Source organism: Brachionichthys hirsutus, chromosome 10 (assembly GCF_040956055.1).
Source record: "Brachionichthys hirsutus isolate HB-005 chromosome 10, CSIRO-AGI_Bhir_v1, whole genome shotgun sequence".
Taxonomy (NCBI): Eukaryota; Metazoa; Chordata; class Actinopteri; order Lophiiformes; family Brachionichthyidae; genus Brachionichthys; species Brachionichthys hirsutus.
In genome coordinates this window covers 9997474-10018206 of record NC_090906.1, presented here as the reverse complement: position 1 = coordinate 10018206, position 20733 = coordinate 9997474, and the positions used below count along the sequence as shown (strand labels likewise).

Genomic DNA, 20733 nt, shown 5'->3' with positions numbered 1-20733 from the left:
GAAAAAACTCAGAGACAATGAATAAAAAAATCAGAGGTTTGCTTCTGATTTGTGAGTTTTCATCTTGTGTCAGTTTTCCAGTATGAAATGCAGCTGTGTGCACACATGATTATGTCTTCAGACAAAAAAACTAAAGAGAGGCTGCATTGAATGCCAGCCTTACATTTGCAGTGTAAATCAAATAGAATGGTGACCAGCACAGGATTTGAACAAAACTATAACATAGGTGTGTAGAAAAGATTAATTCATTACAAAATCAAAATAAAGCTCATTTTTGAAACAATACATTTGAATTTGAATTTGAAATGTCCTACAAATCAAAACAGATCAGGGTCCGCGTATATCACTACCTCTGTCTCGACAAAGCTCCCAAAAAGCCAACATGCACATCTTTCTCCCCACTGCTGACTGCACATTTGATAGGATGGCTCCTCACGGTGCTTTAATGCCACTCGTCATCATCTGTAGCACACAGCTCTCTCTGGAGTCGTGCAAACAGCAGCCAGAACATTCCAGGGAGCAGCAGGGGCATGGAGCTTATCCCTCAGCCCAGTGGAGCAGGTAAACGATGTCGTCATCATCCCGTTAGGCTGGAGCCTGATTGGTCTAAAGAGCCCCCACATGCAAATGTTCTTTAGTGAGGTCAAGAACGCGGAACAAGCGGCTTTGTCTGTATTGTTCAAATAAATGCACTGTTACAATATTTCTGCGAGACTATTCTGTCTATTCAGGGTTTTATATTTTTTTGCATAAATTGCATGTATAAATTTACTCTGCTGGTTCCTCCAGGTGCTTTTGTGCAGCTGGAACAGGGAACTACCTTTTTTTTTATATATATATTTGCAAGGATAATTTGCTCGCAGTAAGAAGGTTCATGCATTCCAGATATTTCCAAAGTCAATATTACAGTTTCATTTTTTAATAATGATAATGTCTGAATATCATCATGGCCCATCTACCTGGAATGCTAACGCATAGCCTTTGGCTCAGTTTAATTAACTCATCTTGTGTAGTTACGAAAGGCATAATAGGGAGGAGAGAAATCACTCATCGCCAGAGCATCCTTCCAACTGATCTGATTTCAAACAGTGTCTCTACCGCGCATATCCCTTGTAGCGCTTATCACGAGGAGGTTTTTACATGGCCATCCTCACAAATCAATACATGGGACAGATTTGTATTTGTTCGACATATCACTTTGCAAGGAGATTATCCTGAACGAAACAGACTTTTCGAGGCGAGATGAAAGAGCCGGTCGACTGCTGTTTGGTGGATGGCTAATTCCTGAAATAGGACTGTCAATTATGCATGTCTCGGTTTGGCTATCTCCCTGCAGTCTCAGAGGTGCTTTAGCTCTGCGAAGAAGAAAGGAGAGGACACTAGAGGGAGACAATTTGTTCACATCTGCAGCCTTCTCCACAGCCTTTTCCTCTGGATTCTGAATTTGGCCATAATAGGGCCTCCTGAGCAAAGCAGAGATCGCTCAATCCACAGCGATCAATATGACATCATTCGCAAAACTCTGAAGGCTAAAATTAACAACGTCTCAAGAGTGTCGGAAAAAAAATGTCCAGAAGGAATTCACGGAGGCGATTAAAGATATTTACACTGACGTCTCTGTCGGTGTTGTGAATTTGGACATGAAGTCGGAAAATGCCGCCACAGGCTTGAGATGACACGTCAAAAAAATATGTTTCGCTGTTAGAAATAATTCATCAGCACTGTTATTTATGTCTCCAGGTAGTTAAATATTAAACACACTACATGTTTCATGCACGCATTATATGTGGGGAATCTCTGCGGAGGAAATGGGTTGAGATGATCCAAGAACGATTTCTCCAAGGTCAAGCGAAGATTCAGAGGGTGTAAAATGATTACTGCAACAGGAAGCAGGATGCCGCTTCTCAAAACAGTGTCTCATAACACTGTCAGTAAGTCTGTTGCTTCTCTCGCTTTCTTTTCCCCCCCAGCTCTTTCACACTCTATCAATTTTACTTCTCTCTCAATCCTCATATTCTCCAGTTTCCATGCAAAGGCTTGGTTAGTTGCAAGCTTTATTGCATGCAGAGCTTCCTCTCTCTTGAGAAGTGGTTCTTCTTTCAGCACTGAATGCAAGCCCCAGTTCCACCGATGCCACTACATTGATTTCAGAAATCTTTGGATTTGAATGCAAATAGTGAATCATCATTATTCAACGCAGACAAAAATATGTATAAAAAAATGTGTCTGTTTTTGAAATGATTTGGCTAAATCGCTAATAAAGATGTCTTTGCCTTTCACAAATCCTCCCGAGCCTTTAATGGTGTGATCGGCGTCGCTTTCACAAAGGTGTGTTCAATCATAATTTGCCACAAAATGCAACCCGTGTCTTTTCTTCCTTCCTTCCGACTTCACTACACTCTCAACCGCTCCAAAGACGGAGCTGTCAGAGCATCTAAAGCAATTTAAAGGGAGATAAACATTTTAGGCACTTTCATCAGGCGCTAGTGGCTACTCAGATTAAAGGAGAACACAAGTCAATTTAAAAAATCTATACATGTTTCTCCTTTAATCACTGTTGCCTCACAGCAATAGGTTCTGGGTTCAAATCCTGATCGGGGAGGGGGGGGGGGGGTTCACTGTGTGTGGTCTCTGAGTGTTCTCTATGTTTGTATAAGGCTTCAGCTTCAGCTTCACCCACAGTCCAAAAGCATGTTGTTAAGGTAAAAAAAAAAGGTGACTGAAACTTCCAACGTCCAACGCTGAGGTGAATGCGAGTATGAGTCTCAGATGGAACTGACCCACAGCTCATATTCTGCTTCAATTTATCCCCCCTTCACCCCTTTTCCCTCTGCAGCTGCACGAGTGGGGGGTGATTTTCTTACATTCACATTTTAGACCTGCGCTTTTGTCGGACACATTTTGTTATACTTACAGAAAATGCGACACTAAAATAATCCCAAAATGGCATGAGAGAGAGGAAGAGTACACAGAAAGTGGAATAAGTAATAGCATTTCACACAAAGGCGACATATTTCCATTTTCTTTGACACTTCTGTTCTACAAGGAATGGCCGCCGATTGCCACTACACCTTTGTTTCAGAGATACAGACAGCTGCGATGTGGAATGTCCCCAACTAATGAGTTTTAGCTGTTAAACTGTCAAAAAATATTGTTATTTAGGTTTTTATCTAAGTCATTGTTTCAAAAACATGCTGCCTGGCTAGATAAGAAATCCCTTCTGGTAATGCCCTGAACAGCAGACACAGAGGGGCCTATTCAAAAACACTTCACTGAACCGAAATAATGAAATAAGATCACTTTCATTTTGTGTGTTTTGTTGTCAGTATTCTCACGCTAAAAAGAATGAAAACACAATTTGACTAGAATTAATTGTCTGAGCTCTGTGAGCAGTAATCTCGCGCAGATAAAATCTACAGCAAATGTATCATTTAAAACAGGATAGAACGTTGAGCAGATACTTTAGATCCAAAACATTTTCCCACAGTAGATTCACGCATGTTCCCTTTATTCATTCTGTTCTTATCCTGCGTCTTCTTCTTCAGGGTCAGGAGGGCGTGAGCCGGCTTATCTCCACACATACGCCGAGCAGAATGCAGGGCCGGCAGCTCATTACAGGTCATGTACACGAAGCGATCTATAAGTACTCCACTGTAGATATGGATATCACTTTATTGACCCCCAAAGGGAAATTCTTCGACTTTTATCATGAATGTATCAGTTAAAGGTCAGACCTCAGGGCCAGCAAGAGGGATTCAGTATCTTCCTCGGGGACGTTTAAAATAAATAAATATATATATATATTTAAGGTGTTTGAACATAGATTTTATGATTCAGGAATAATCAGCCTAACCCAGTGCATTAATCTGGGCAAATGTTAGTACATTTCAGAAGGTTTTTTTCTGCAGTGATGGCATAACTGTAATGTAAACCTAGGGACACCTAACACACACACACACACACACACACACACAAATGTTGTTTGTATCAAATTATTCTTCAATCATCAACACATATGGTATATTCAATCAATATATGCAGATTTATTTTTCATTATATGACTTGTCAGTATAGCGCAAAATACACTTTGCCTCACATTACATACAATACTGCATGCTACTATTAAAATATTAAATTGTGAAATGTACTTTTTATGTATACTATGTAAACGTTGCTTGAGCACAATATCGGTTTTTATTTTTATTTTATTTTTATTTATTTTTTCCACTGTATATAAATTATTTTAAAAGCAACGATCCTTATCCCACCTCTTTGTGACTTATTGCTTAATTAAACGACACAAATCGGAGCAGGTTCGCTTGAATTGACGTCAACCGGATTGGTTAGGTGACAGCAGCAGGCTCCGCCCCCCCCCCCCCCCCCCCCCCCCCAGCCCGAGGTAGAGCACGCTGGAGAGAGAGGGACGGAGGGAGGAGGGAGGGGGTGGTGGGGGGGGGGTGGCTGAGCTGATCCCACGTGTGACGCTTTCATTCCCGGCTCAGTAATATTCTCATAGCGGGGCTTTGCATATCTTCCTGCCGTATCTGTGTGTGTCTGTCACCGTGACTGTAGTCCCAGACTTAGATATGGAAGGAGACGGGAGTCAAGCCACATCCGGAAGCCTAAATGATTCACAACATGACCCAGGGTAAGAACCTTTATACGTTTAATCCTTAACGGACCCTTTTTTTTATTTTTTTAATATTTTTTTAAATAAATGTTACAACATCTTTGGAGAGGACTTCGACTCGGATCGTCCCCACACACCCCCCCCGACACACAGTACGCACTTCAACCGGAGCCCGGGTCCTGCTTCCAGATGCAGTTTTAGCAGCCCCGAGCTTTAAAGCGAGCGCGTCCCCCCCCCCTCGCCCCCCCCCCCCCCCGGCTCCTCTTCCCGGAGACGAGCCTGTAATTTACTCAGCGCGAATGTTGCTTTCATTAGTCTTCCCTCTCTCCTTTAAGGTCGCTTTTAGAAGTAGTTAGTCGTCAAAATGGCCGAACTGACATCTGGACTCACTTCTGTTGTGTTTCCCCCTCACAGTAAAATGTTTATCGGTGGCCTCAGCTGGCAAACCTCACCAGGTGAGAATGTTCTTCTCTTTTTTACGGCGTATCTCAAATAGATTTTTCTTGTTTGTTTCGCCGCATGTGAGACACAGAACTCGCCGCGGCGGCGTGTCGGTGAACGTGCACCGTGCGCGGCGGTGCACCGTATCTCACCAGCGTGTGCGCGCCACGGTGTTATTTTTGATCTCCGTCCATCTGAAGTCCTCTATTCGACCCCTATGCCGCATCGCGGGGTGTTTTTTTTTTTTTCTTCTTTTTTTAAAATAAATACTGTGACAACGTGCTTCTGCCCCAAAATGACCCCGACACATCTCCCCTCTCTCCACAGACAGCCTTAGAGACTATTTTAGTAAATTCGGAGAAATAAGAGAATGTATGGTGATGAGAGACCCCACGACGAAACGCTCAAGGTAAATAAAGCCGGCGGCTTCCCGACTTTTCCCTTCTCCCGGCGCATGTCGCGATATCGCTTTACTTTGTCCGTGTTTAGTATTAATCCAGCGTGTTTGTGTGTGTGTGTGTGTGTGTGTCTCTGTGTCCGCGCGCGCGCGCTTGTGTTCGTGTGTGTTCCCGTGTGCGCGCGCGCGCGCGCGCCTTGCGTGTGGTTTCACAGCGAGCCCAGATAAGCTTAAAATGCTCGCTGCTGAAAAAAGCTGCAGCCGAACGCAGTTTGACATTGACTTTGTGGCTGCAGCACAATGTTGCTGTTCCGTCGCCTTGTTATTGGACCGCGCCGAACGGCTTCGGCTTCGGGTTCGGCTTCGGCTTCGGGTCCTGCTTCCGGTCCTGCTTCGGGTTCTGCTCCAGGACGTCCATAATGTGGATTTAGGAACACATAAAAAGCAGAAATACTGTAACAATAATAAGGTCATAGTGATGTTATTCCTAGTCTCGTGCACTTTATCTCACATTCTGTTGAAATTGAATATGTTGTTTGTTTATTTTTTTAACACGTGTGTGTTTTTGTGTGTATTTTAATATTGTTGCTCTCTTTGTCTCCTTCTTTTTTTTCTCAGAGGATTTGGGTTCGTTACGTTTACAGATGCTGCCAGTGTAGATAAAGTCTTAGCTCAACAACACCACGAATTAGACTCAAAGCCGGTGAGTATCTCGTTGTGTGTTTTCAGTGTTCGACTTTTACTGCATGGGGAGGGAGGGAGGGAGGGAGGGGGGGGGGGGTTCTGGGTGACGTCTCATTAGCAGGCGGTGTGGATCAAGGTCGTGTATTTAGGCTAAGTGTGTGTGATGCGTCCTTCAGGTTTAAGTTTAGCAGTAATACCTAACTCCAGGGTGATGTTATGCGGGGGCCGACCCCCCCTCCTCGCTGCAGCCACATGTGCAAGCGCATATATCTCATGTTTCACTGAAGGGCATGCAGTTTCAGATCCCGCCGCCCCACTATTGTTTGACCCAGCACAGATATTGCACGGTATTGTGTGCAATACCCCCCCCCCCCCCCCCTAAAATAAAGTTCTGATGAAATGGATCTACCGTAGCCAACCTTTAAAATAAAGTAATTGGTGACTTTAATGTTAGAATTAGATAATAATATTGTAGCAGTTTGCAGTATTTTTTTATTTTTTCGAGTATAATCTGCATTGACTTGAATTGAACTTGAAAATTGATTCGCAGGGATGCAGAAAACCCGTGCACTAATTGTCGTTAGATTATAATAAATAAAAGATGAGCGATATCTGTAGCGATAGAATACACAGGATACATCTGAAATGATATTTTTGTTGTGTTCTCTTTGGCGGGTTGTAACGTGTGGATATGTCAACACGGTATTGGAAACAAAATAGCACATTTAGAGTGTGTGCTACTTTTGGCTAAAGGCAACTCCAGTTGGAGGAATACATTTAAGTATTTTTGAAAGATAAATGACGTGTACTTCAGGTGGCAGTACACAATCTCTAAATCTTTATCGTATCTGCCATGTAATACAAATTCAAGATCTGCTGTTGGAATGCTGTTCTCAAGTGTGATTGGCACAGAGCTGAGAGAATGTGCTCTTTGTTTGGGATTGGCCCTCACTTTTTATTCCATCCACTTCCTTTACTGCAAGGTTTTTGGCAATGTTGCTGCTCTTTTATTTCTTTGAGATTTCTGGTCAATTTTTTAAGATGGCTTTTTTGATGGAAGCTTTCTTTTTTCAATTTGGATTATGGGTTTAGGATCTAGACCAATCTCAAAAAGTCACACACATTGTTGCAGAATTATTGATACCACGAAATCAAGGTGTATTATGTAGCAAACATTATAATAACCCCCCCCCCCCACACACACACACACATGATTTTCTTGTCAGGTGAGTCGGCTTCTCACTGAAATTAGTTGTGCTTTAGTGCTCCTAGATCCATTTGATATGTATGAGCTCTATCAGCACTATTACTGGCTTATGGGAATAATGGTGATAAGGAAATGAAGTGGTGTTGTGAATCAGTGAATGCAGAGGGAAGGCAAGGTTATTGGCACTGAAATGACCAATTAGTGTGACGGATGCCATTGAAAAACTTGCGTCTGTACAGGGGAGAGTCCTTTCAAGAATTTTCCTGGGCTGATCGAGGGAGCAATGATACAGACGTCCTTTGATGCCGAATCTAGAGCGGTGTGATAACGCCGAGCTTGGCATTTTCAACAACTGTGTGATAGCTTGACTGTGTGTGTGTGTGTGTGTGTGTGTGTGTGTGTGTGTGTGTGTGTGTGCGTGTGTGTGCGTGTGTGTGCGCATGCTAAAAAAAACCCCCCAAACTTAAAACCTAGGTCTTGGCCCTTACAGCCCTAGTGTTTTACTTGTGCCATATAATTGGCGCTGTTGTTGGATTCCTGCCTTGCCCAAGGGTGCTGTGAGAGTCATGGCAACCACCTTGTTCCTTATTCCTTACTGATGTTTACTTATTCTGTTAAGTTATTCACTGAATTTTGCTCCGTGACCTCCTGCTGACACCTCAGTTGTAAACCTTCGCTACTCTATTTACCAAACGCTGCGCCTTACTCCCTGTGCAAATGTCGTACTAAGAATTAGGAACATTTATTTTAATGCGTCACACTGGAGTTAGCACACAGGACTTTCTTGCAATTCCAGGTCATATTAAATAGTATGCAAAAATATGTAGAATAGCCTTTAATAAGTTTTCACCAACACTGTCTTAGATTTTTATTTAATAAAGATGCACAAGCTATAATTATGTGTATTGACTATTGTGCTATATCCCACTTATTGTTGGCTATAGATAATTCTTGGGAGACCTATGTCATCCTCTTCAGACTTGACAGCATATTTTTCTGAGAACTGAACACTGACATCCAATTAAGGTCTGACACACAGTCATGCATTTTTTCTGAGTTGTAGTGCAGAGGCTTGAAACTTCTCAAAACATAATCTTTCCTGCGCGCACACAATTTGCGTCACTTGCTTGCCATTAAACCCTTACTTTTTATTATTATTATTATTAATTATTACCTGTCAGGAATCATCTTTCTGAAAAAATGCATTCAGGACATTCCCTGGTTGAAAGGAACATAATATAACCTCAAACTAAGGCTGAAAATGAAAAGTCATTTTGTTGAGTCCTTGTCTTTTTGTCTTGGATATAACATAAATTTAATCTTATGCAGTGCCATCTCTTGTACGCCTTATAAAGCCAGATGCACTCGCACCTGTGGTTCGCTATTTAATAGTGATCCACATGTGTCGTAGTCTGGAGATTAGCATTCTGTTAAAGGTGAAGGAATAATGGCGGAAATGATGAATAGAGGAGCTGCAACGATGGTCCAGCTTTGTGAAATCTTCATTTCTTGCTTAATGTAATGCCTTTATTTAAGTCCCCTTTCATTCTAACATAAACCAATATTTATTCATGTTCTGTACTATATTACACAGTCAAAAGGATCAGATTTGTGCATCTTTTGTGCACCTCACGTTACAACCAGCATTCCCGTTGGTGTCTCGGTGAGGGCAACAATGTTTGCTAATTGAAACTCGAGACTAGCAATGCGGTGCTCTGATCACTGCTTTACTTACACAAGGCAGAAGAATGAACCCCAGTTATGTAATGTGTAGTTTTACAACTTTATTCAGCGGAGTTGGCAGGATATGATGGGAGTAGAGCCCTGGCTTGACCTGATTTATTACCTCTGCCGAGGCGGGGGGCAGTGTAATCGCCGGCGTTTGTTTGTCCGTCCGTCCGTTCGACTGTTGGCAAGATAACTCCAAACGTCCTCGACGGATCCTGATGAAATTTTGAGAAAATGTTGGGGGTGTTACCAGGAACAGATGATTAAATTGTGGTGATGATCCGAAAAAGAGATCCTGGATTCTGGATCAGTTTGAAATTTTTGGTAACATTGGAGTCAATGGAGCTTCAAAATTTGTCCCTCAATATCTCGGTTGATTATTGACCAATACCGTAATTTATGGAATGCGACACAGTCATGTAGATCCAGAATGGAGTCAGTCTGAAATATTTAATTTTTAACATTGAAAACCCCATTTACCGATTCAAAAATCAGTTAAAAATACACATCAACGCCGATTCACTTTTAATTTCATGGTTGGTGTATAAAGATACCAAGAACAATTTAGAACCTTTCGGTGACGGTCCAGATCACCATGTGGGTGGTGTAAATCTTATTATGAGGGGAATGAGCGCTCTCTGAGTGCTTTTCTAGTTTGCTTTCTTTCTTAATATATTTTACCAATGATTTGCTCCTAGTTCTGTAATTATAGGGACAGACTTTTCTTTTTCCCTTGTAATTGCTTTCAAGTGAGTGTTTGAAATGTTGTTGATATACCCAGCACAAGCAGAAAGTGACATTTCCTAAATGCTTATCCATCATCCATCAGCAGACATAAGATTTGCCGACCTCAGGAAGCTCGTGTGTGTTGCTTTCCTCACCGCTAGCCATTGGGCTCTATTTGCTGAGCTGTTGGATATCTTAACAATTCCACTATCAAGATTGCATTGCATTTGGATCCATCAATATAATATTTCTTATAAAGTTTCTCAGCAGTAATGAAAAGAACGAGCCGGCCCAGCAAATGTGAGCGGTTCTTGATGCATCTGCAGATGCTGCTTTGACTCAAGCCTGCTACCTGTGCAGTGAATGAATGAATGAATCCCCCCCCCCTGCCCTTAGTAACCTTGAAGACAGTTATGGCTGGAGGTGCTGTGATGGTGCTGTGATATTATTTATGCACCGAAAGTGGCAAATGCACCTAATTTACATTTTGCCCTTATTTGCTTTAAAAAAAAAATCTCATTAAAAAAAATATTTGAGTTTTTTAGTTTAGTTTTTTGTTGTGTAATATCATACTTTGATTATGTTATAAAGGATTTTAGCAATGATAATTATTTTAAAATGTAATTTCCCGTTGGTTGATAACTTCCACCCGACTGTCAGGACGAGCAAAGATAGGCACACATCAGTTTTATTTTGTACTGTTTTACTTTTACATATTTTCTTCTAGCTTGCACTTTTTTTTTTTTTTTTTTTTTTTGTCCGTGTATGAAAGACACTCGGATGAATGTGAATGAGACATATGGGGAAGCGCAGCCTGGGGCTTCAAAGCACACATGCTGGTAATTCAGAACATATTTACCATTTTCCATGATGCTTTTGTTCACTTCAGAAATACTCAAGTCCTAGCATCTGTGTTGTTTCAATGGATGTTTCAAGATGTTTCCGGGCAGGCTGATATGAACAGGGGAGATCATGATTTTACACTTCAGAAGCGGCAGTTGAAAGCTTAACTAGGCAGCAGATTGATTCCAGGTTGCCTTTCATTATTGTTTCGTGTGAAACACGTGTAGCACAATTTGTAGGAATAAAATGTGAATTCTTTTTTCAGCAGGTGTACTTTATGGCCGCATTTAAGGACGTGTGACTGTATTTATTTTCAGGAACATAAATGCAGTTTCAATCTTGATTTATTCTAGTGTTTCTTTAATAGACTCCAGGTCAATATATTTATGTGTCTAGGTTTTATATTTTAGGTGAGGGAGGAAAGGATGTGAAAGGGAACCTGGTCCAATGCAGGTTATATTTATCACATTGGACTTGGGGGGGGGGGGGGGGGGTTAAAGTCAAATCAGTGAGCTGAACTTTGACCTGCTCTTGTTTAAGTAGAGCAGGTGCTTTGTCTCCTGCATTCAATCATGCTCGAATGCACAACTGGTTAATGCCGTATCATGTTTGAGACGGTACCATAATACCTTTCGAATACCAGCAAATCTGGAATTTTCTCGTAACGGTGTTGCATATTTTATTAAAAGTAAAAAAAAAAAGCAGCTTTGTTTGTTTAACACTGGTAAAATAGTCATTATTGATTTGAGGAGCGTAGCAAACTGCCTTCTCGAGATGTCATTCCGCCGTGAAAAGATCGGTGCAGATTGACAGCGCAGACATGAAACATTTACGTTTTAATTTCTTGCCGATTTCCCCCCCCCCCGGTATCACTCTGGCACACCTGTGGACCCGCTCGCCCGTACGGAGGAGCTGAGAGCTTTGATAAGTGATTTTCCCTTTTAGTTAAAACACCACATCGTCATGCTCGGGTGGATATGTCCTAAGAAGGATGAAGCAGCGTGAATATACAAAATCCTTTTGTGAGTTGCGAACCTAAGAGATGAGCCGTTTCCCCCTGCCCTGATCTCCCACGGTCACTCGCAGAAGCGGCCCTCAGAGACCCCGTAGTCAAAGACTGTGGAAGATAAAAGATGGTGGGTTGAGCTTGAAGGGATTCCTTTTGGTCTGCTCCCGCTTTATTGCGTTGACATATCAGCGTGTGTGTGATGTCTTGTGGAAATCCACTTTTGTTCTCTGTGAGATGATATTTCATCATATAACAAAGGCGCTTTCAAACTGTCGATTGGAAATAGTCTGCTCACGGCGATGCAAAGAAGAACTAAGGTTAGCAAATAAAAGACTAGAGAGGTCAGGCTCGTTGGAGACCCAAAATGCATCAACCTGGTTAGATGGGGGGGAAAAGACAATTGTACATAACAGCTACCATTAAATACGCTTTCTCTTCTTCTCAAGATGAACACAATAACAGGTGACAGATTATTCTTTGAAATTGCTGATTGGTTATTTGGCCCATGCAACAGGACTGGACGACGGATCACAATAAAATTGCGATCTCGATTCATGCTTCAATTTTGAGATCCCAACTATTACGCTGCACATTCATCGGCTTCTGCTTTCTGCCTCGGAGCGGGAACATCTCCTCACACCAGGCGATGCAGAGCAGCAGAAATCCAAATTTACAGTTTCGGCGAGAGCGAGATTCGCGAGGGGAGAAGTGGTGTGATGGCGAGGGAGAAGAACTTTGTAGTACTGGCTTCTCTCGTTTCAGCAGCGAATCTGGCAGTCGATAAAAGGTAATGTTCAGTGGTGCAGCACATTTTTATTTTAGAACAGATTGTTCGTTCAACGTAAAGTCAGGTTTCTAAATGTTTATGTTCTATTTAGTCTGCATGCGGTGCTTGTGATGTTTCCACTATAAAGACATCTCCTCGAGTGGGATGAATCGGTAGCTTCACTGCTACTGGCTGATAATCATGCAGCTCCAGCTGGATGAGAGCGCTGACTCGCTGCTGCAGTTCATTTATGATGGCTAGCAACAGGGATTATGTTGTATTTTTAAGCATGCTGCGTTTTACTGATGTACAGTAGATAGAGAATGCAAAAGTGACAGACGCAAGACAGAGTTGTTGCCTCTCCAACATAGCGAGAGAAGTACCGGTAGTTCCTCCAAAAGAGAGAAGAATGGCTTTTTACGGTTTAGATTGACCTGAAATAAAAGCTGAAGTACTGTTTGTAGAATTACTGAAATAAGTGCGTGACCCAGGTCCGATTGGCTGAACCCAAACACGCCGGTATTACGCGAGTTACACAACAGATGCGTTTCAGGAAGGAAGGATCAGGTGAAACCGGGGCTGAATAATCTGTGGTTCAGTGGCACAATTATTCATCGCCGAGGGTGATGCACATTTTTTAGCGCTCGAAGGGAAATTGAACACTAAAATCACATGCTAATGAATTTGTAAAGCTGAAAGGAAACAATTACTACATCTCCCCTCTTCACAGGGCTTCAAGTTCCTGGGCACCCTGCCTGATGTCAGGCATAGAGTAGTTTTACATTCAATATAATATTTAATTCAATATACTGAACGCTTTTCCTCCTCGACAACTTTTCAGGCCCACATGTGGTTTTTTTTTCTTTTTTCTCCGCTGTAATTCTTGCCTGCTCATAATTTATAATTTCTCAAAGGAGCCATTCATCATAAGTTGTGACCTAAAAAGGTGCGGCTACAGCTTCGTCTCTGAAGGATTGCTCGGAAAGTTCTCATTGCCTAATTTGGTTGCAGTGTGATTTTAAACAATCTTCTCTATCGTAGCCTCATTTTTAACACAATTCGGAGCATATTTTGGGCTCTTCTTTTTAATAATTGTAATATTTTAAACTGACAGAAAGCTGCGCGACCTTCATTGCTTGTTGTGTTAAAGTGCTCTCTTGTGCAAGTGCAAACCGGAAGCGTCGGAGTGAATATGAACTCTCAGCAGGACGGAAATGCTATTAGTTATACAGTGCGAAGGAATGAGGTTTGATATGTTCGGTTTAGGCTTAAAAACCAAGATACATTACAAGGGTGTAGGACTTTGGTATTCCGAGCATAATGTGTTGTCTTTTGCTCAAATAGGGTGCAGAAAAATAATTGAGTTTGAATTGGTTATGCCTGGGGCTAAGTGCTAAAACAAATCTTTAAATGAAATTCATTACAAGCGAGGTTGCCGTTCCCAGGTGTTATTGAATCCATTTCTCATTTTGACCTGATTTAGAAAGATAACATTAATAACCGAGACTGACAGAAAAGATGACAATGACTTTGCACATCATGGCTTCCCTTCAAACACATTAAAACGCCGTCATCCTCAATGGCTTAATTGATCTGTGCAGATGGTGCGTTTTGTTCCCGCGCTCCTTGATTCATTTTCTTTCCAATGTTTTTCACAGCAAGAAGAGATATCTACTTCTTGAATAAGTCCATCTGTGCTGGAGTATTTTTTGTGTGTTTTTTTTGATGGATGCATAGAATTGGCACACAAATTGTAAATATTGCACAGTGTGAAAAAATGTTTTCAGCTAAACACTAAGACTGATTAATATTATTATCAAAAGGCTAGATGTATCTATGAATATTTTTATTTCCAGGATAACATAGGCATTTAACGTAGTTCCTTCTCAGTCTAAGTCCAACGTGACGAGAGCCCCCCCCCCCCCACCCAACACATACCTTCACGCCAGTGAAATTAACGAGCAAAATGAAGCTAACGAGATAACAAGCACAAGATGGAGAAAGCGGCTGATCCGATGCATCCTCCTGGTTATTTGGCAATATCTGGAGGCGTCACCGGCCTCAGACTCTCATTTTCTCCCTGTCATATCCAATCAGCGGTTTCTGCCAAAAACATAAAGCGAGGCTTTGCTGCGGGAGAATGTTGTGACTGGCGTGCACACCGATTTTTTTTAAAGCAGTGGTGGCTGATTCTTTTTTGGGGGATATATAGTGTTAACAACAGTTACTTAAATGCCATAATTGCTTCGATTTGGAGACTAATTCCCACATTATCGATGCTTAATACACGGTACAAGTGCTTTGCCCATTGCAGTGGACGCTGTGCCTAGAATGTGTCATGGAGCGCCATCAATTGTAGAACTTTTGTTTCAGTAAGTAACGAGGCCGGCGTTGTTGCCAACTCTGGTCGAAATCGCGTGATAACAAACGGCGTGCTGCCGTTAGTCAGAGCTCCAGACATCACTTGTGTTAAAGCGTTTATGGGCTGTTGAACCGCTGAGTGTTTCACTTCACTCCAAGCAGGTATCGACCGAAATGTCTCCATCGATATTATGAATAATGAAAACGGCATTTGACGAATACATATAAAAATAAAACAATTTAGCTGTTTTGGGAGAATTTTGTAATCTGATTTAGTGGCCAAGCATCTTGACACACAGAAGGAATGCGCTTTCTGTTACCACCTTTTATAAAAATCAAATCAAAAATAAACCAGCAATATACAGACTTTATGGAAAGAAAAAAGGAAAACCTTGCAAAGAATATGCATAATCTGCAAACATCAAACAATAACTTGAATTGTGTGATATGAGCCATTTGTTCAATGAGGGATCACACTCGATAACAATGTTTTGTTGTTCCATAGAGCGTCAAAGTCAATGGGAAAATAGCACGGATTTAAAAAAAGCATATGATGCTATTCAACTTCAGTTTTTTTTTATGTGCAGGAAATCGTGTAGGCCATGAAAACCAGTTGAAAGACGTAAAAAACAGAACCATTGATCCATTCCTTGGTGAGACTAACTGACCCCAAGACGATAGGAAAGCCCTGGTGTCCCATTCAGCGAGTGTATCGATCAAGCTTTGGGGCGTCCATATGTTATTCAATGCTAAATACAATGTTTTATTAACTACTATGTCATATCAGCGAAGGAGAAGACGGATTTGCGTGATACCTTCCTGACTGTAGATTGATACACGTGTTGTAATCTGAACATCTCTGACATTTTTATTTGTAATGGTTGGCCTCTCTTTGTCTTGCCCACATCACAACTGGTAATTGTTATCTTTATATTAAGTAGAACGTTTTCTCAGCACTGTCTAATTTCATTAGTTTTAAGATTTTTGTCCCCATTTGAGATCTGATGCGGGCGGGTGCTTTATTTGCAGCATCTGATAGCAGTAAATGTCAAGGGGCCCAAGCAAAATTGTATTTTTGAGAACTTGTCAGACGCCATTGTGCCAATTCTAACACTTCTGCAGAACCGTCTGAGAATTTACTGACTGCAAATCTTCAAAGAAATGTTGACATCATTTTTTTTTTTTTTACCTCCTCCGACGTAATTGGATGGATCATTGCGATTAAACATGTTTGATCATCTCTCTTTCTGTTTATCTAACTATCTGTTTGTGCGCTTTGTCTCAAGGAGTTTAAATTTAATTTTGAGGCGCAGAAGAGGACTTGATGATGGTTTAAGGCAAATCTGGCGCTGTATATTGATCCGTAATTATTTTGTTTGAGAAAAATCACCCAAGTGCAAATGTGCCTGCAAATACAGAAACAACCAAAATGAAGAAACTAATTAAAAGATGCGCAAGTTCAAGCCCCCGTGCAAAGAACATGTGCAATTTCATTTCATTCTGTTTAGTGGCTTTTGAGGTGATGCGGATAGACTGTACCAGTATGAACATCATTTTTTAGTTTAAATATAGGGTGGCATGGTGGCACCGTGGGTAGTGCTGTTGCCTCAAAGCATGAATATTAATTCCTTTCGGTGCAGAGTTTGTATGTTCTCCTTGTCTGCGTGGGTTCTCTCCGGGTTCTCCGGTTTCCTCCCACCTCCCAAAACCTGCAGCTTAGATGAAGTGATCGCTCCAAATTGTCCGTAGGTGTGATTGTGTGCGTGAGTGGTTGTCTGTCTGCGATGTGCTGGCGACGTGTCCGGGATGTAACCTGCCCTCCTGCCCGTGGTCGGCTGGGATAGATCCCAGCGACACCCGTGACCCGCAATGCGGCTAAAGCGACTGTAGAGGAGACGACTGAGGTCGTTTCGACTACAAGAAAATGCACGGGTAGTTTAAATATGCCTGAATGAAAACAAAGTATTAAAGTGGTACAACAACAACATCATGTACAAACAGACTTCGCACAATTCTGAAAATTTATGTCTGAAATTTGCAGAACAGTCCCTGTAAATGTTTCTTCTAAGGATCCCAGTGAATAGTGAAAGGCAGACCACACAGAGCTGGTAAAGCTGTTGTCACTGTGAGTTAAATATCTCAGACTTTTGAACATGTAATACTGAACAAGTATACTATTTTTTCTCCCCCTCACCCACCACAGACAATTCGGAATGTGACCTTGTGAATGTTTGTACTCTAGTTCCCTCTGTGGGTTTAGAAATATATTTCAACGCTTGTTCATCCTCTTAAAATATCGCCGCTTTCCTTTTCACATCCTGCTATTCTTTTCTCTTTCCCAGATTGATCCTAAGGTTGCCTTTCCACGTCGCGCCCAGCCTAAGGTAAGAATAAATTGCTCTCTTACCCTCTTCAAAGAAAATGATTATGCCTCCCGTTGCCGGCTTACGTAAACGTGTCTACTCACACAGCAAAGGCCGCTCTGTTAGTGTAGGGAAATGCCTCCATTGTTCTCCTCTGGTGTGTCATGTTTTACTGATTCATCAAAGCTTAAAGGACATTTTTAGTATTGTTTACATCGTTTTTTCATCACCTCGATCAATGCATTTATGCTTCTTTGTGAATCCCTAATCTAAAGGTGTTTAAACAAATAAATAATGCGACATATTTTGAAAGTTCCAGAGCAGCTGCCAGTAAACAGTTTGGGCTAACGTTAGCCATCGTTCTGGTTCTGGCTGAGGCGTAGATCTTCCCAGCCGCGCTTCTTTTGTTATTTGCTAGTTTTCTGACTGTAGTGACCCGATCTTCATCGTTCATCTGCGAACATACCACACGGCTTCCTCTCTACAGCTCATGTGAGGTGGCGCTGCCTCGAGCGTGAGGATTATTTTGAATCATTTATTGTGCACACAATTTAGATTGAAGAGAAGATCGTCGTATATTCTCGTTTATGCATTTGTGGAAACCCAATTCCACAATGGAGATTTTGAAACTGGTGAAGTGCGAGGCCGTCCTTTACGTTGGTGGATTCTCTCTTCTGTCTTGATGAGATCGGGACTGATGGGGAGGAAAGCTCCCATTTTTTTCAGAAGAGAGGAAATCAAGGGTCTGCTTTTTGAAGTTGTGCATCAATGCAGCTTGAAGGCTGTTTTTGTTTTGAAGGGAATGCCCCATTATTAGCCTGACTGAATTAGTAAGAAACGATTGGTAAGTTGTCATTGATGGTAATGAATAACATTAACTGGCTAAATGAAAGCGTTATTGAGTTGTTTTGTGTTCTCCAATGACATTGAGTGACGCAAGTGATTTAGATCTCTTTAATTGCGGTGTAATGGGAAACGGTCACAATTAGCATCGGAGGAATGAGTGATTTTAAGAGAATAAAAACCAACTCCAATCACGCAGGAACTGTCGTGCGAGCGCCTCGCGCGTCGACGCGCAGGATCTTTTCCATGTCTTGATTACTGGTCTTGAGCAGTTCTATGGACAATTAAATATTCAGCAAGTGCAGATGGCACTGTAGAGTAGTGAAGGGCTTTGTTGACATGCTCTCTTACCCCCCCCCCCCCCCTCCCCAGCTTTAATGTGCACGCTGTAGCACAGTAGCTATTCAGCATTGCTATCAGGGCTTTTGCCACCTAAACCAGGTGGAAATCGATAATAGATTTTCTCCTTCTCGCTGGATCAGAGAGAGGCATTGTTAGAGAGTTGGTCACATTTCTAATGAAGAATGGCATGCCAGGCTTTCCTAGCACTGAGCTCATGGTGACATAAGGATGCTGGCGTATGGCTGAGAAACTTACCAGTGTTTTCTCGCGTTGCAAGTGTTCCACTTCAGCTTCCTCCGCTCCGAGCCTTTCTGTCGAGGCGACGCTGCAGATTAATGCGGCTCAGATGTTTGATGATCCTTCCAATTTTTAAGAAACTCCGTTTGCCGATTTTTATTATTATTATTTTTTTATCATGACTCAGAGGAAAACAATGTAATATATTTGGGGTTGTTCTACAGATCTAAAACGCAATTTGTCTTTATACACGACATGATTCATAACCGTGTGAAATAATGACACGACAACAGAATCCGTGGCACCGTGGAGGCCTCGTACCAATGATTTATCAAATGGCTACGGGGCAAAGCAAGCTTGTTAGTGAAGAAAAATGGTCGTATTGAATGTGGATTATAAAGGATCTTAAAGCAATGGGATTAAGCCAGATAGATTAACATTGCATGGGTTTGTACTTTCTGTTCAATTGATTTAAGACCTTTTAAAGAGGTCCGATTCTGAGGCTCCCATTTAGAAAGTCCTCTCTGTTTAGCACTCGCTCTCTTTTGTCCCCCCCCCCCCCCCCCACCACCACCAGCACCACTGGCTGCCCAGCCTGGCTGCTTATGCAGCTGTTGAATAAACCCTCGTTTTCTTATTTAAAGGCGCTCGCCTTGGCAGGTGCCTCGGCGGTACGGGCTTCAGAGAGCGAATCGGGACGAGCCCCAATCAGCCTTAATTTTCTCACGGCAAAGAAAGAAAGAAAGAAAGGACCTAAAAAGTAACCCTGCCATTGACCTTCCACCGCTGAATGCTGCAGTGTGGTAAAATTATACAGTATGTAGAGCACGTAGAGTAATGCTGCAAACAGACAGGAAGCGAAGGTGAACACAGAGGACATTTCATTGTAAACAACCGAAGGCGTTTGCACCGGTATGACAGGATCACAGGAAAAACAACTTGTATCAGCAGACATGACTGACGCGGCCCCCGAAACACGGACACTTCCATCGTAGGGAGTTACCAAGAGACAAAAAATACATTTCACAGTGAATACTTAGGGGCAAATTAGGGGCGGGCTAAATTGACGATGAAACGCACCGCGAATGAAGAGTTTTAAATTTCATCATGAATATCTTGCACGTCGAATCGGTTACAAAATGTGGATTACCTCTACTTTGCACGTCGTGTTTGCATTTTGCTTTTGTTGTGATGGCCGCGCTAGGAGACTGGTAAAGGTCACTAATGGGAGATAACCACAGGGCCTGTCAATCTAAGAGCACATGCTAAAGAAATGCACACACATTACCCTGGGATAATGTCTCACAGACAAAGCTTATCTGGGGACTTTCTTTAAAAAAAAATAGAAGTAACGTTTCCAAGTTGTGTCAAAGGTATCAATGCGTAGCAGCCCGGAAGTATTCAGGGATTAGGTTTCATTGCAAATGATTGACAGCTGAAAATAAAAGGGATTAGACAATGATGTGATGCAAAGGGCTTTATGCACATTCATTTATGAGCTGCTTCCTCCTGCACAGCCAGGGTTAGCCGTGGCTTCATCAGACAAGGCGGTTAAAAGTAGCTTGAGAAAGCCAGGGTTTCTCAACATTTAGTCCATGCTGTAAACATCAAAGGTTATTTTATTTACTTACAATCCTTAATTTGAGATTTATAGTGATTTATAGAGGCTTATGTGTGAAAAGCAAAAATAAATAAAAAATGCATGGCCATGATTGCAGATATAATGGACATATATATTAATGACCCTTTTTAAAAAAAAATTTTAAACTTACATGACCAGTATCTCCTAAAATAAAGTTTTCTGACCACAAATACACTGTAAGCTTCACTGAACTAATTTGCAATAGTTAATCTGAGGTTGAATATGAATAATTTGATCTCTTACTCATGCCAGAGTTCATGTAACACAAACATATATTCTGGATAATCCAAGCGTGTTTTTAGGGTCCAAATCCTCACTTTTCTGCTCTCAAAATGTTGAGCCTGTTGAACTACTATTGAGTAAAATAAAAGGTGGATGCCTTTTTTTGTTTTTAGCATTGTGGCTGTCTGGAAAGCAGCACAGAGATGAGATGATACTATTTCTTGGTGTCTCACTGTTTTGATAACTTCAGGTTCACCCTGAAAGATGTAAACGAGCCCTCCCCTCAGTTTCA

The 20733-nt window shown here is 41.7% G+C and overlaps 1 protein-coding gene across 1 annotated transcript in view; it reads left to right on the top strand.

The window, feature by feature from the left end:
- Positions 1 to 4586: 4586 nt before the first annotated feature.
- The window catches only part of LOC137900100 (RNA-binding protein Musashi homolog 2), a 200396-nt gene continuing 184249 nt past the window's right edge, over positions 4587 to 20733 (top strand). The window contains exons 1-5 of the mRNA XM_068744155.1: positions 4587 to 4648; positions 5045 to 5085; positions 5399 to 5480; positions 6087 to 6171; positions 17135 to 17176. Of these exons, the coding sequence (XP_068600256.1) occupies positions 4587 to 4648; positions 5045 to 5085; positions 5399 to 5480; positions 6087 to 6171; positions 17135 to 17176 (312 nt within the window). The remainder of the gene's footprint in view (positions 4649 to 5044; positions 5086 to 5398; positions 5481 to 6086; positions 6172 to 17134; positions 17177 to 20733) is intronic.